This window comes from Pteropus vampyrus, unplaced genomic scaffold (assembly GCF_000151845.1).
Source record: "Pteropus vampyrus isolate Shadow unplaced genomic scaffold, Pvam_2.0 Scaffold410, whole genome shotgun sequence".
Classification (NCBI taxonomy): domain Eukaryota; kingdom Metazoa; phylum Chordata; class Mammalia; order Chiroptera; family Pteropodidae; genus Pteropus; species Pteropus vampyrus.
This window is the reverse complement of record NW_011889191.1, coordinates 974,987-991,348: the sequence shown is the minus strand read 5'-3', so window position 1 is coordinate 991,348 and position 16,362 is coordinate 974,987. Positions and strand designations below refer to the sequence as shown.

General features: G+C 32.6%; 1 protein-coding gene and 1 pseudogene across 7 annotated transcripts in view; one reads left to right on the top strand and one right to left on the bottom strand.

The window, feature by feature from the left end:
- The window catches only part of PTBP2 (polypyrimidine tract binding protein 2), a 69,167-nt gene that overhangs the window by 33,927 nt on the left and 18,878 nt on the right, over positions 1 to 16,362 (top strand). For 6 of the 7 annotated variants that reach the window (XM_011380858.2, XM_011380856.2, XM_011380854.2 and 3 more), the window contains exons 3-6: positions 1,708 to 1,880; positions 3,131 to 3,274; positions 8,325 to 8,489; positions 8,580 to 8,690. In XM_011380858.2, coding sequence (XP_011379160.1) covers positions 1,708 to 1,880; positions 3,131 to 3,274; positions 8,325 to 8,489; positions 8,580 to 8,690 — 593 coding nt within the window. The remainder of the gene's footprint in view (positions 1 to 1,707; positions 1,881 to 3,130; positions 3,275 to 8,324; positions 8,490 to 8,579; positions 8,691 to 16,362) is intronic. The other variant, XM_023523770.1, reaches the window with a different exon arrangement.
- LOC111731926 lies at positions 7,154 to 7,253 on the bottom strand (annotated as a pseudogene).

Here is a 16,362-nt window from a genome sequence, read left to right as displayed (position 1 = left end):
ATTTGTCTTGTAGTGCAGCGGGTTAAAAGCACAGGCTATAGAGTTATACTCCCTGAGTTTTAGTCCTTTTTCTACCACATTTCCAATTAACAGATGCAATGATGATTTTGATAAATACGATGCCATAAAATAGAAAATTCAACCTCTTTTTGATAAGTTCAAGTGCCCGTGCACGTACAAATCTTGCTTAGTTATGAGAGAGTGCATAGAGAGCACCCTGTAATTTTTGATATTTTTGTAGTAGCTAGAGCTAGCTAGCAAGACTTTTATGTTAATGTATTCAGAAGCCAAAGTACTACTCTTCTGCACAAGGGGATTTTTGAATGCATTGGCTGGTCATTCATGTATATAGGCCTGGGGAAAACTCTTAGAGTAAAATACGACTAAGTATATTTTGACAAGTAAATTATCAAGTGAGTTCATACATCTCTTCGAGATACCCTCTCTGATCATCCAGTAAAGTCACTACTACACCACCCTGTTAAATTATTTTAACATTACTCTATTGTACTTTCTTCACAGCACTTAATCACTATAAAAAGTTATCTGGTTCATGTGCTAGTTTTCCTACCTATTAGCCTGTAGGAGAGCATCAGAGAGCTTACTGATCTTGTTCACTGCTGTATCTGAGAGCCTAAAACAACAGTGCCAGACACATTTGAGACTCATTAACTGTTTATATTATCAATGTGTGAATGATTTTTAAAGACACTTAGAGATCAAGGTGATCTTATAGTTTTATAGATATTATTTAGTATATATATATTATTTATAGATATGTTTAGATAGTGTTGAATGTTTTGGGGAGGACCTAAAACTAAATACAAAATCGAGTATACATGTATATTTTTTAATGTATAAAAATCCTTCATTTTAGTCTCAGAAATATCCTTGAGTCTTTAGAAGATAAAAGACCACCAATACTGAATAGTGGATAGACTTCAAGTTCTTCAAACAATTCTACATAAAACATCACCTATTTTATTACATCTTTAGTAAGATTCTTATTTTTGGTGAAACTGGAGTAAAGGCAGGTAACTAATTTGATGATTTAAATGTATCGGTTTACTTTAAAGCTCAGAGTGTAACAGAATAAGGTAATCAAGTCCATGAGTGATTTATAGTATATAGATGTCGATGGGGAGAAAATATTTAGGTAGATTAGGTGGTAATATCAAATTGGAAGAGGCACATTGTAGGTGAGCATAATGTGAATTGACTTTAATTTTTACAGCAATGCCTTCTTTGATCCCACTTTTGAGTATGATACTTCTCAAATTGAACAATTTATAATTTCTCAGGTAAAATTATAATCTCCCTAATTTTTTGCTAAGTCAAATATTTCACATTTTAAAACTATTTCTGTTAGGCTGTGATAAAATGATTAAATTGCAAGATAATTATGTTTTTTAGCCATTGGACAAATTTTCTATATGAAATTATATTTTAATGTTTCTGCTGTATTACTTATTACTCTTATACTGTTCAGAAACATATTTACCCAGTGGTCATCTTAATTGATAATTTCATTTAATAATAATTGATGAATAGGATTTTCTCCATTTCTTTGAAACCTCAGTTTTTGAATTTTTAGGAATTATTCAGGGATTCTCAGCTGTGTTTTTTAAGTTCTTTTATAAACATTGTTTTATGTTTGTTAATATAGATAAGGAAAATTAATGTAAAGACTTTTTTAATGTCTTTCAGCCAATGGTAATGATAGTAAAAAATTTAAAGGAGAAGATAAAATGGATGGTGCTCCTTCTCGTGTACTTCATATTCGAAAATTACCTGGCGAAGTGACAGAAACTGAAGTTATTGCTTTAGGCTTACCTTTTGGAAAGGTGACCAACATCCTTATGCTGAAAGGAAAAAATCAGGTATACTTCTTTTAGGACTTAGAGAATATTAAGCTGCAGACTATCCAGCAGGTGTGAATTAGCTGTCCTAATAAAAGTATAAAATATAGTTCTTTTAGAAAAGAAGTCTTACTCTTTTCCTGGTAGTTGTTGTGTGGTGAACTAATGCTAGGCTAGGGCGCTAAAATAAATAACTCACAAGTTTTCAAATTTTGCCTTTTGAATTTATTTTAGGACTGAACAATCGTTATAATGAAGTTGTGGAAAATACAAATGAAGTACAGTATTTTATTGTGGGTCTGCTCTTTGTAATATCAGTAGGGGTACTAGTAGCATCTTGTTCTTTAAGCATATTCCATGGAAATACTTATCCGATAGCATTAAAATAGTTATTAATCCTAGATAGTCTTCATTGAACAATGTCCCTGTAGCAGTAAGGCCCAGATATATTAAAAATCAGATTTTTTAAATCAACAGACTCAGTGATTTTGTTAATGATACCACAAAATAGAAAATTCAGCCTCTTTCTGATAAGTTCAAGTGCCTGTGCATGTTCAAATCTTCCTTAGTTATGAGAGGGTGCATGGAGAGCACCCTGTAATTTTTGATATTTGTGGCGTAGTGAGAACTAACTAGCAAGACTTTTATATTAATGTATTCAGAAGCCAGAGTACTACTCTTCTGCACAAGACCCACTTAAGGGGATTTTTGAATGCATTGGCTGACTATTCATGTATGTAAACTTGAGGGAAACTCTGAGTAAAATATGACTTAAGTTTAATTAAACTAGTAAGTTATCGAGTTAATAGTACCATTTAGAAGAACTTAGGAAATTTAACAGTCTCTTAAGTATAGGTAATGTTAGTAATAATCTGACATTTAATTTTTAACTTTTTTCTTTGTCTATTATACGGCTTCAAAAATGATATCTCTAATATTCTCTAGGTTAGGAGTGGTAAAATTCTGATGCTAGGAATTGTTTAGATTTAATTTTCTGTAGCTTTTGTTGGGGGAAGTACTTTTGTGGTGTATGGAAAATCAATGGGAAGTAGAAGCAGCATGTACTCAAAGAGCTTTTTACTTAGGTTAACTTTAATTGTATACCTAACCTTCCAATAAGGATTTCCGGTTCTTATTAGAGCATCTATATCTAACTTGAAAGATTATATCTATATACTGATTTTTCTAATTAGCTGAATAGATTACACAGATATTAAAGTTTATTTGAATTTAATTTATAGTGTTACAACTTTTGCTATTTAAATTTTTAGGCATTTTTGGAACTAGCAACAGAAGAAGCAGCTATTACTATGGTTAATTACTATTCTGCTGTGACACCTCATCTTCGTAACCAACCGATTTATATCCAGTACTCCAATCACAAAGAACTAAAAACAGATAATACATTAAACCAAGTAAGTATATGTAGTATATATAAGTGAAATGACCTAGAACATATTAAGAATCTCATAAATTTATTAACAGAAAATAAAAATTTTAACCATTCTGAAGATGTTTCTGTGGGCATTCTGTTAGTGTGAAGACGTTTTTTTGGCAGTGTGTCCCTACGTGTTAAATATTACATTAATTTACAATAATTCTGTGTGGTCTCTTTCATATTTTAAATTAGTACTGGATGAATTAGTTAAATATTTTATCGATGCTTTTAAGGTCCTGGTCAAATGTTCTTTTTCTTGTTGCAAGTTAAGTTTTTGTATAGAAACTGTTTATGAAGTAGAACTTATTAGCATAAACTCTTTGTACAGATCTATTGCTGGGACTTGAAGGTATGAAGTTCACTCCCTTTGGTTACTTGACTTTAACAGGTCCTAATTTCTTACAGAAAAATTCCTGTTTAAGATATGTTAATGGTTTTCCTGGGGGAAAATATAAGAATTAAAAATATATGAATGTATTGATCTTCTAAAACTGTGATGTAGAAGATACTATTTTAAATTAATATGTTTTTTAAAATATATGACTGATTTTAGACCTAAGTGCATGGACTGTAGTAATAATTAAAAACTATAGTTTCAATGTAATTTAATATATTTTTGTAGCTAATTATATTTTTCTCTTTCAGTAAATTCTAAATTGTATCTGGCTTGTTGTCTTACCGAAAATTTAATGAAAAATAATTTTTCATAGATTTTAACATTTATAAAAGGTGATTTAAGTCACTTTAATAGTTTTTCTAAAAATAAACATATAAATTTTTTGTTTAAAAGATAAGGCTAAAATTTCAGCTGTTTTTTTTTTTTTTTTAATTTGGTAATAATTCTCATTCCTTTTGAACCAGAAGTTGTACTTCTAAGAATTTATCATAAGGAAATGCATCACAAGAAAATATCTGTTCTCTAATCTTTTTATTTAGAATTTAAAATGGCATTTGATGTCCCTATTTTATTTTATATATTAGTATTTTCAGTAATTTGTGAATACATTTTTATTTTAAAAGATTCAAATGACAGGAACATGTAAAGAATAAAGCTAAGACAGCAATAAATAGATGTATATAAGGGAGGGAAATTTTTAATTTTAAATAGGATAACCAGTGAAGACCCCATCAAGAAGTGACATTCGAGTAATAAACTTCAAAGTAGCTAAGGAATAAGGTGCTTAGTCCAGTCTGGGTTTTTTTTAGACACAGGGTAATAGTGTAGAATTCTTTCTGTTAAAATATTTTTCGCAGCCATATTTTTAATTTTCAAAAGCCCTTTAATCTTTGATCATCCTTTTCGCATTTGTTTTATGACTTCGCAGTTCTTTATGGATACTAATAGTGTTTTAAAAATATTTCACTGTACTCCAGATTATTTCTTTTTTTCTTCAGCGTTAATTGTTACATTTATCTTGTTTTCTTTCCTTCTTCCCCTTACCCCCCGTTTTCTGTTCATATTTTAGAACGGACAATTAGGTTTTATTGGGCCTGAATACTTTCCTATAAAGTAATGAGGAGTTGGATACCAAGCTGAGATTCCCCTTAGATGCCAAAGAGATCTTTATTCTGGGTCAACAAAATTCTCTTTAGAATTTCTGGTTCCCCGAAAGGGAACGTTTTGTTGTTGTTATTTTTGTTTTTGTTTTTTAATAGTAAAGGAGAGAAATGGTGGGGGAGAGGAGGGAGAGGAGTTTAGCTGTTTGACTTTATTAGTCCTTTTATTTTCACTTTTTGTCCTGTGAACCTATCGATTTCTGTAATCTTAATTTCTTTGACTGCTACCAGTCCAAACTCTTTTTGCTATGGGTTCACTATGTCTTTTGTCCGTTTGGTTCCATTCATTTTCTCCATTCCAAGAAATTAATAAAAATGAGTCTGAGTTGATAATGACCTCTCTGCTCAGCGTTTGTGTTTAGAAGAGAAGCAAGTGAATATGTATCAACCATAAATTCCTCTGGAACCCTTCCTCAAATCAAGTCTTGTCAATTCACTCTCCTTAATATCTCCTTACTTTCCTTCTTCTTTCTTGCTACTTTCATTAGCTCAGACACAGTCTCCTCTTCGCTCTATTACTGTAATAGTGATCTGCTTTAATTTTCCTTTTGAATTCTTTTTCTCGATGTCTTTCTGAAATGCACAGATCTAAGTGCCTGTCAGGATAAAGTCCCTTTCTGAGATGGCTACTGTTTCTATATTCTGTTTTTATGATTCCTTTCACCCTATACAGCTGTGCTTCTGTCCCAAAAGTAAATGTAGATCCTCTAACCTGGCATGCTTTCTCTTGTTTTTCAGGCTTTTTGAGTCCATTGTGTCTCTGTACTGTCACTTTTGCCTGGAATATTGTGGCCTTGCCAGCTTTTGTGCTGTCTTCCGCCCTACTCCTCACCCCATGTTTTACATGGCCAGTTATTAGACATTTTCAGGTCTCCCCTTAGCTAGTTTCCTCTAGAAAGCCATCCTTTGATCCACAAAGAGTGGATTAGATTTGAATTAAGAACCTTTAATACAGAATCACAGGGAGTTAACTACCATGTACTGCTAGACTGGCTAAAATTAAGACAGTTAAAACCAAGTGTTGGTAATAATGTAGAAAAGCTTGAACTCTCATTTATAAGTGATAGGAACAGAAACTGGTAGAATCATTTTTACAAATTTGAAATATTTACTAAAGCTGAGCATATTTATTCTTTGACTTAGTAAGTCTACACCTAGTTATATACCTAAGGAAACACATGTGCATCAGAAGATATATATGAAAAAGTTCATGGCACACTGTGTAATAGTCCAAAGCTGGACGCTATCCAAATGTTCAGCAGCAGTAGAATATGTTGTGTATCCATTAGGTGGAATACTGCCTATAAAAAGAATGAACAAGCTACTGGTACCTGCAAAATATGGATATGCATCATAAATATGTTTATTGAAAGAAAATGTATGGAGTAAATGAATACTTATGTGCTTGTATGGAATGGATATATGCACATATGCTTGCATATATGTAATACTAGATGGTATTTCTGGAAGGATACCCAAGGTAATACTGGCGAAGGGTGGGTAAGGGAAAGCAGATAAAGTGGCAGGGTTACAGAGGAAACTTTTAACCTTTTGTACCTTTTGGATAATATACCATGATCATATGATTCCCATTTTAAAAAAGCATTCCATTATTTGATATGGCAGATGTTAATGTTTTTCTTAGTTGTGATTATTCTTGCTTGTTGTAATTTCATATAATATGTGAAAGGACATGTTCAGAATGAAAAAGTAATGTGGTGAGCTACTTTAAAGCTTATTTAAATATGTATTGAGTTAAATGCAGCAGATCCTTGAATAACATCATTGTGAAAATGAGACGCCATAGGAATTTAACACTTCGTAATAAAATTGATTTTGTTATGTCCTTTTGCTTGAAGTTGCAGAACCTATTGACGAAGTTAAGTGAGGATCTACTGTATATTCAGACATTTAAATTAACATTGCTCTAGACATCTTTTTATCCCTCTTTTTTCTTTACAACTATATTCTCCATATAATGTAAATGTCTTTATTAAATATGTTTTAAAATGTCGAATTTGAATTAATGAGTCACTTTAGATAACAAATTTATAGGTCATGTTATTATTTAATTAGCATAGCACTTAAATAATGAGGTTTGCCTACATGAACACATGGTCTCTTTGAGTCCCAAGACATACATGATCCTTTATTATATACTATTTCAGTGAAATGACCATTTTTTCCACTCAGCTTTTTGAGGTATAATTGACATGTAACATTGTTAAGTTTAAGGTATACCTGTTGATTTGATATGTATTGCACAGTGATTACCACCACAGTGTTAGCTAACACCTCCAAAAAAAGGTAACACTTCACAAATTTTTGTGTCATCTTTGGGTAGGGGCCACACTGATCTTTTGGTGCAGTTTTAGGACATGTGCTGCTGAAGTGAGCACTAACCATTCTTATTTGTTCTCATATGTGTCCTAATTCTTTTGTATTCTTCCTTTTCATTCATCACTGTGATCTATTTGTATTCCTGTTCATCTGCCAGTACAGTTTTTAAAAATTTTAAAGCAGTGCAGAGTTGTTTATAATTGTTACCTTTAATGATTATTTCCTTTTATATAGATTTTTGACCCTGGATAAGTTAGAAAGAAATTATCTTCTTATTTATGAACCTGTTCAACTAATAACAACAACAGCAAAATAGTAATAAAGGCAGTGTTTTTAGAACATTTAACATGATTTAGTTGACAGATTTCCTAAAAATACTATGTTCAGTTCCTAATGTATACACATTTTAAAATCTACAATCAAAATGTGTGTTACAGTAGTTGATGTTATGGTTTAATTAGCAATATCTTATTAGTCATACATAAAATAATAGTGCATTTTACAAGTGTGTATTAGATACTATAACCTGTATGGGAAATACCCTCTATATTTTATCTTAAAGTATTTCTGAAAATGTCATGGCTTTATACATTAGTGTATATCAGTTTCTGTTCTAAAAATTTGGGTGCCAGAAATTAACACCAGTATTAAAAAAGACTTAATTTGTATTCTGAATATTCTTGTAAGATTGTATTAGAAATAATAAGCTTTATGGGAATTCTTTTTGATAGTAGAATAATTCCCTTGAGGTTTACCATATGCCCTTTTTATGCACAATAATGTTAGATGGAAATTTTATTCTTTTCTAAAAGTTTATTTGATTATATGGCAAATCCATATAATCAGAAAATGTAGGTACATCTTGTTCTTTTGAAAATAAATAACGTTGCCTGTTTACACTTGTTAGCATTGGTCACAAACCCTAGATGATTGTTTTGCAGTAAATACTAAAATAGTTGAATTATAAACAGACAGTGCCTGGCAGATGCTCAAAAGTAGTTGAATGAATGTTAAATTTTGTTTAACTTATGTGTTTTAGAAAAGAAATGAGCTAATAGTGTAACATGTAGCAAAAAATAAGTGAAAATACTTGATGTATTTCTAAAGTGCTTTTATCTTTCAATTTTCAGCGTGCTCAAGCAGTCCTTCAAGCTGTGACAGCTGTCCAGACAGCAAATACTCCTCTTAGTGGCACCACAGTTAGTGAGAGTGCAGTGACTCCAGCCCAGAGTCCAGTGCTTAGAATAATTATTGACAATATGTACTACCCTGTGACACTTGATGTTCTTCACCAAGTAAGTTTAATTTCATCGGCATGTTGACCTATAAATTGAAGAAATAACAGTATAGTAGATAAAAATGTTTTGATTTTAATTTTTTAACAGATATTCTCTAAATTTGGTGCTGTATTGAAGATAATCACCTTTACAAAAAATAACCAGTTTCAAGCTCTCCTCCAGTATGGTGATCCAGTAAATGCTCAACAAGCAAAACTTGTAAGTTTAGATAATATTTTTTTGAGGTAGTGATATTTTTCATAGGTAGATACACACAGCTAATTCATACTGATGTAACTTAGCAGTACCATGTAGATGACACCGATTGGTGTCACTAAGATAATATTAGAAAAGTTTAGTATTTGTGATAAAAAAGAAATGTTTATTTTTAAAGATAATCATATCTGCAGTTATTACAATATAGGTTTATATTATTTTGCATTTTTATTTGGTTTAGATTTTGTACCGTGAGGATATATAGCAGGATTGTATTGTGCATGCACACCTGTATGCATATGGGAGTTTTCAGTGGGAATTTCAAAGTAATTAATTTAGCTGTCTTTTTAAAGGTTTTTTTTTAAAAGATAGGTTTTCTGAATGGGTTTCTGTTCTACTTTTCATTCACATTATTTACTTTTTGTTGTTGTTACATACGGAGAGTAAGAAATTATTAAAAGAAGTCTTTCCCTGTCATGGCTACCATACCACATTTTTGCTTCTAAATGCTTTAATCTTCTGTTTATGTATCATATTTAAACCTACCTTTGCTCTGCCTCTTTAACTTCTTGTGCCATATTATGTCATTATTATTCCAGTGTTAAACCATTAAATCACTCTTTTTTTGTCTTAGCTCTTTTTCTACCTTTCACTCTTACTTTGACTAATTATTATGGTCTGAAATACTTCAGTGCTTCCTCTAGATTAAGCTAGCTTGTATGGAACCCAGACCATTTTTGATTATTGCTTCATTGCATTTCCATCCTTAGAATCTCATTTGGGGGCAAAAACAGCTTCAGGTAGCAGAAAAACTATACTAGTAATAGCATAACTGGAGTGGTTTGCCAAGTGTTATTATCTCAATTTTTTCTGACTATTACTCCGTGTTGTAAACAGAACAGGAATTTTTCCTATGTTATAAGGGGATGCTAAAATTTAAAGAGATAAATTACTTGTCATAATGTACATTATCTGTAAGGTAGAAATTTTCTCAATCTTCTTTTCTCTCATTCCCAAGTTATAGTTATGCTATCTAATCTTACTGTATTTTCCTTTTCAGGCATAAATTAACAGTTATAATTTTTCTCCAAAAATAATTTTCTTAACATTCTCCAACTCTTCAACTTTGGAAATATTTTATATTTAAAGAGTTAGCAAAATCAGCATATGAGGTTTGATCAGTAGCAGACAGTCTAAAAGCTATGATTTCTATGGCATTTTTTACAACCTCAAACATTTAAATATAGCACACATTTTTCTTAATGTAGAATATTTTCTTTGTCATTCCCTTCTGATCGAGAGGAATAGTATTTGTTAAAGGACCAATGAAATGGAATTTGTTAGGAATTATTCTTCATTTGCGCTAATATTCAATGGGGAAAGTAGTTTATATGTATATCTTTTCTGGAGTAATCTATAGTTACATTTAATCTTGTGATAAAAAATTATACCTCAATTATGTTAGAAGGATTTGAGGTTTTCATTTACTCAGTCTTCTGTGCATAGGTAATAAGCATCAAACTATAGGTGTTTGTGATTATTATAAACACTCAAGTTTTCTCTAGAAAGATCTGAAGTTGTCATTTTAAAAGAGTAGTTAAGAGAGGAAAAAAGAGTTTTCGAAACTTGCTTGACTCATTATCTCATAATTCAGACTCCTGGTTAAAATATATACTTTTGATGATTCAGTCATCTTTCTTTATGCCTGTGTCTGGACTCTTGAGTATACCCAGAGAATATCACATAATCTAACCAGTTTAACTTCATCAACATCAGTTACAAAATAGGCCCATTACTCTGCTTGAAAAATCTTCCTACATTTCTCCAGTCAGAGTGTTCTCCCATTTTTCATGATGACTGTATCAAACAGTAATTTCTCCTTCAACCATGTCTCTCCTCACTCCCCTTTTTGACCTTGCCTACTGCTTCTCAGAAAAAAAAAAACAAACAAACAATCAGATGGAAACTCCATCAGCTTTACTCACAAAATCACTATCCCCATACCTATCTTTCTTTTCATAAAAGGCATAGATATTACTATTTAAGACTAGTAAATGGATCCCATCCTCTCCTGCACTATTCATCATCCCCTTTTTTATAGTTTTCTCTGTGTTGGCTGCTACTCACCAATGTTTCCTTAAGCCTCTGTCATTTTAAATGAATTTACCCTTAACTCTATCTCTCTCTCTGTCCATCTGTCTATCACCCTCAGTTCTCCCTTTTCATTTATAATCAGACTTTTTAAATAAGCTTGCTTTGTTTGCTTTTTATACTTCTGATCCTCTTGTTATTTCTCTACCTACTGTAATTTGGTTTCAGTCCCCATTTACCCAAATTGTTCTACCCGGTGTCACCAGTGAACCCTAGAGTAGCTAAACCTCACCAGCATTGAGTCCTTCTCTTACCTAATGTCTAGATAGCATTTGACACTGTGAACCACTCTCTGTTTTTTGGGGGGTTTTTTTTGGTTTTTTTTTTTAACCACTCTCTTAAGATCCTCTCTTTTCCAGGTAACTGATACTTCTCACCTAGATGAACCCCACCTCTCTGTTTCTTCCTTGTCAGATCCCTCCCGCTGCCTGGGGATCTTGCCTTTTCCCACAGCTCTCGTACACCTTTGTTACTCTGACAGTGCTCACATCACTTTCTCTAGCTCATACCTCTCCTAAGAGACCCAAACTAGGCACCCAGTGGACTATGGGGCACTTTCAAAGTTAGCATGTTCAATTTATCTCTCACCCCACCCCACCCCTCCAAAAAAAATCCCTGCTAAACTTCTGGTGTTCCCTGTGTCAATGAAACTCAAGGTGAAAACTAAGCAACAAGTTAGAAACATGGAGTCATTCTTTATTTCTCTTCCTTTCAGTCTATCACCAAATCTTATTGATTCTAGATCCTAAATTTCTGTTGAATCTGTCCTTTTGTCTCCAACTCTCTTGCAGCCCTCCCTAGATTAAGCCAGTGTTGTTTAAAGTGCTGGGCTCTGATGCTGCAAAGTGCTTGTGCCAAAATACAAATCAGCATACTGATAAATAGCTACAGTATGTTTAGTGTTCCATACTGATATAAATTCTGATGCAAACTTCTTATCTTCATGCAGAGTGACTTGGGCTGTTACCCATGAACCACAGTGTGAATGGTACTGATCTATGCCATCATCTCATAAAACTTACTGCTTCATTGGCTTTCTGACTGAACTCACCACTTTGACTTCTTTCCCCACAGCTGTTATTTTTCCAGAGTACTAAGAATGATGCCAAAGTCACATTACTTCCATCCTTGGTGCTCTTCAGTTACTGACTTTTGTCCTTTGTATAAAGTCCTCAGTCTTTAACATGGCTGTAAACTAAATCATTCCTCAGCTTGCCTCTCCTGTCTTATCTCCCACCTCTTTCACTATATTGGACTTCTTTAAATAGCTTGCTTATGTTGTATTGTCTCTGATCTCTTAGGCTTACAACTTGCTGTTTATTCCATTTGCTAATACTATTTTCAGCTCCTTATCTTGTTTCAAGTTACCAGTTTAGAAGTCTCTTCTCAGAGAAATGTTCTATAACCTTTCATTTAGATTAAATCTCCCTTTCTTAGTTCTCATCACCATACATCAATTGTTAATTACTTGTTAAATGTCTGTATTTTCCGTTGGACTGTGTCTGCTTTGTTCTCTGCTGCGTTCCTAGAACTTAGCACAATGCATAGCATATTGTAGGTATTGGGACATTTTCATCCCAGGTCACAACTTTCCCAGCACCTGATGTGCTATAAATTTTTTCCTGCCTTTCAGCCATCCATGTATCTCAGTATATCATAAAATGAGTTAGTTCTAAGCTTTGTAATTTAGTTGCTAGATATTTATGCTTGTTAAGGCAATGGAGGTCATATAAAATTATAGGCAAGAAGTAAGAATTTGGGATGAGACTCTCAAGCCTACCTCTCCACTTCTAGTGATAATTTTTCCAGTGAATGAGAGATGGAAAAAAACCTCTTAAGCACTGGGAATTCATTTAGCAGGCAAAGTGTACCTTCATGTTTGGGGGAAGAGAATTTATAGTGTTCTAAAAAGTATGCTCCAGAGCCTACCTATGTTCCTCTCTTATAGATTGCTTCTTTTAAAAAAGGACTCTTAAGCTGTCCTGAACTAACAAATTATAATCTTTGTGGTTGGGAGCCCAATATTCTGGGTTTTTTTGGTTGGTTGATGGTTGGGGTGTTTTGTTTGTTTTGTTTTGTTTTGTTCTTGAAAGCTTTGGGAACCACTGATAGCAAATGCTGCTTGAGTGACAGAGCCAACCGAACTCTTTCCATATATTAGTTATGGTCTTTGGCAATTACTTTCAGGAAATTTCCCCCCTAGCAACTCAGAAAAAAAAAAACAGATTAACTGATTTTTTAGTGAGGGTTGGAGGGGAAAGTACACCAGTTTCCTGAATTTGTCCTGAGGCTGGTATATGTCGCAGTCCAGTCTTTTTAATAAAACTCTCTTTAGTTAACAACAAAAGTTAATGTTGTGTATATTGACGGTTGACATTTAGGGTGATGATCACAAGTCGTAGTAACAACCATGATTATCAAATAAGAAGTAAATGTTTTAAATGATCCTCGCATTTGTTAAAGAAAATACCTTAATGCCTTTTTTTGAAAATCTTGTTTTTTAGCAAGCAGTGTGTTGAGCAAAGATGTGCCTTACTATTATAACACACTTGAGTAGAAAATAGCTCTTTTTGTTTGTGTGTTGGAATCAGCTTTTCAGTAGCATTATCTATTTTTATTAAGAATATCAGTAGCTGACACTAGATAGTGACAGTGTCTTTTGGAAGTCCTTTAATATGATCGTTTTATTTACAAATGGATTGTTTCTCATGAGTGATTCCTTCTAGGAGCTTGTATTTCATTAGTTACTAACAGTAAAAATAAACAGGAGGTAAAATATTTGCAGCAGTAAGATCATGTCATTCATTCCTTCTTAACCTGGTACTGTGCTTTTTGTGGAGTGTTTGAGAGACCTAATGAAATTATCCTTTCCTGTTTTCTTAGATAAAGATTTGATTCTCCTTGACACCTGCCTAATTCTTATCTTTTTAGTGTTTACAATCTATGTAATGCACATGCATATGATTGGAGGATTTATGATGGAACTAATGATTTCAGAATGTTTTAGAAAAATCCTGCAGGATCTGCTAGTTTGGGGGTGGTTTTATATTGGTAAATGATTGGTCTGAAGTATTAGTATAATGGAACTTTTTATCTACTTACCTCTGATAATTTTTCATGACTACCTGAAGATAGATATTTAAAGAATTTGGAGCTTAAAATTTCCCTGAGCATCTACTAAATCTATGATTCTCAGCAACCTTCTCAGGAAAGAGTAGATAAATTGGAAATAGGTTTATTGTGACTTTTCCTATTTTAATTCATATGCAGTGTTTTCATTCTGCTATTTATGCATTCTGTGTCTAACATCTTTCCTTAGTTTTATCATGTTTTAGCCATAACTCTTATATTTAGTATGAAAATGTTTTTGCTAATTGTTTTTGTTAACTATCAACTTTCCCTGTGAGTAGACACATTTGAGGTGTTTCTGCATATTGGCTTGAGGTTTAACATTCAGAAATCTTTGCTCCAATAAGATCACTGCAGTCCTGATTGCTGTACCACAAGACCGATTTGTGTGCTCCTATTGTCTCTTGGAATTTTGGAAATACATGAGCTTGAAGTGAGCTTGCATGTATGTTTTAATTAGATTTTTTTCACCTTTCTTATTTGTGTTTGCCTTACTTCAGCCAATTGTTGAAAATGCCTGAATTGCTGTTTGCATGCATCCTCAGTTCTTGTTTCTCTTCTTTGTTGCTAACACATTTTAATTTCCATATTTTTTGCTGATTTTTCTAGCTTATGAACTTCAGGTATACTTATATATCTTCCACCAGCATAAAGGAGGTGTTTTTTTGTTTCGTTTTGGTTTTTGTTTTTTAAGTTAAAAAGAAAATGTCAAGGTTTCTAGAGGGCTTCCTAACAATTAGCATATTTACTATAGATATTTGATAGCCTCAATATTACTTGGAAATAACTCAGCTCCAAATAAACTTTGCTTACTGTGAAGTCAGTAATTTTGTATTAGTACTTTACTTTTTGCATTAACCTAGATAACTTATGACCCAAAGCCAGGTATTTTCTTAACAAGATATCAGAATTTTCCTTCAATGTTATTGAAATAGTAATCTAAGAGTAAATTTTGCTACTCATCTCTTGATATTCACATACCGAGTATAGAGATACAGAATCTATTACTTGGCTCTCATTTCCCCTGTAGGAATGCTGTATGAGTAAATGAATACCTATTTTCAATGCTTTGTTTGCCTTTACAGCAGAGCATTGAATTAATGTTTATATTCTGGCTGACAAGGTTGATACTTGGGTTTCCACTCTCATCTGATGACAGTTACCTTGCCTAACTCAAATGTAATTCAGATCCCAATGTGTTTGTAGTCCCTTTGAGTTTTCCCCAGTATTATGTTGAAATGGCTGAAGTCGTATTGAATTATTTTTTAGATTAGTTTTAGTTTGGTAAATATGTTCACGTAAACTTAATTTTGTATACTAAGGAAAAAGACTTTTTTCCCCCAGAGAGTGTGACTATTTGAATGAATTACAAGCTCTGTATACTTAAATAACTATGTAGGTTTACTCTTTCCGTAATAGGACAGTCCTGTTTTTAAGCCTGTTTCATTACTTAGCCAACCACATGGCAATTAAAGTCATACCGAGGGAATATAAAAATTTTTCAAACATCAAGCATGTGAAAAAAATGTTGGTTTACTATTAAAATAATATAATTCTAAATTTACACGCCTAATGGATCTTGATCTATGTAAACATCAGCCTTGATAATTTATCTCTTGTTATTAGAAGAACTGTTGTTTAATTTTCAGTGATTTATAGATTTAAATTTGTTCCTCATTTCTGAACTGTCATTTTATACAGTAAAAGTTTATTCTAATGAAAAACTAACAGTATATGTTACTACTCTCTAGTTTGTTCCAGGCTTACATATAGCTGGAGTGGAAATGATGAATATATAGGAGCAGAAAAAAACATAATCATAACAGCGGCATAGTCATTTGCCATTTATTATGTACTTTTATATATATGATCTTTTATTTAATCCTCATAATAACCCCATGAGGAGGAATCATGGCAGTCATTATCATCTCTGGTTTTCAGAGTAAGAAAGACTCTGAGATTCAGAGAGGTTAAGTTAACTTAACTTGCTCAAGATGACCCAATTGAGCTTAGGCTTTCAACTCTAGAGCTGGCGCTCTTCTACTCCAGAACTTCCCTGGAATGTCGTTGGATTTGCTAATTCAATGAGTTATTCTTATTCAGGTTGAACACCTCAGGTTAAGGAAGATAATAGATTTTACCCATTTTGTGAGAATTACTATTATGCATTTTGGCTTGAGACCCTTTATACAATGTGGGATCAAACAGAAGTTACTTTATAAAACTATGTCTAATTCTTAAGAGTATTGCTACCCAGCAAAAAAATATATGTATAATAAAATTAAAAGTATCATGCAGGCTATTGTGGTACTACTTTGGAAGGACTGACTATACTTGTGACCCTCGTTATTTTTTAAAATTAAATTATTTGCAGATTTTAAAAACTAATAGTATT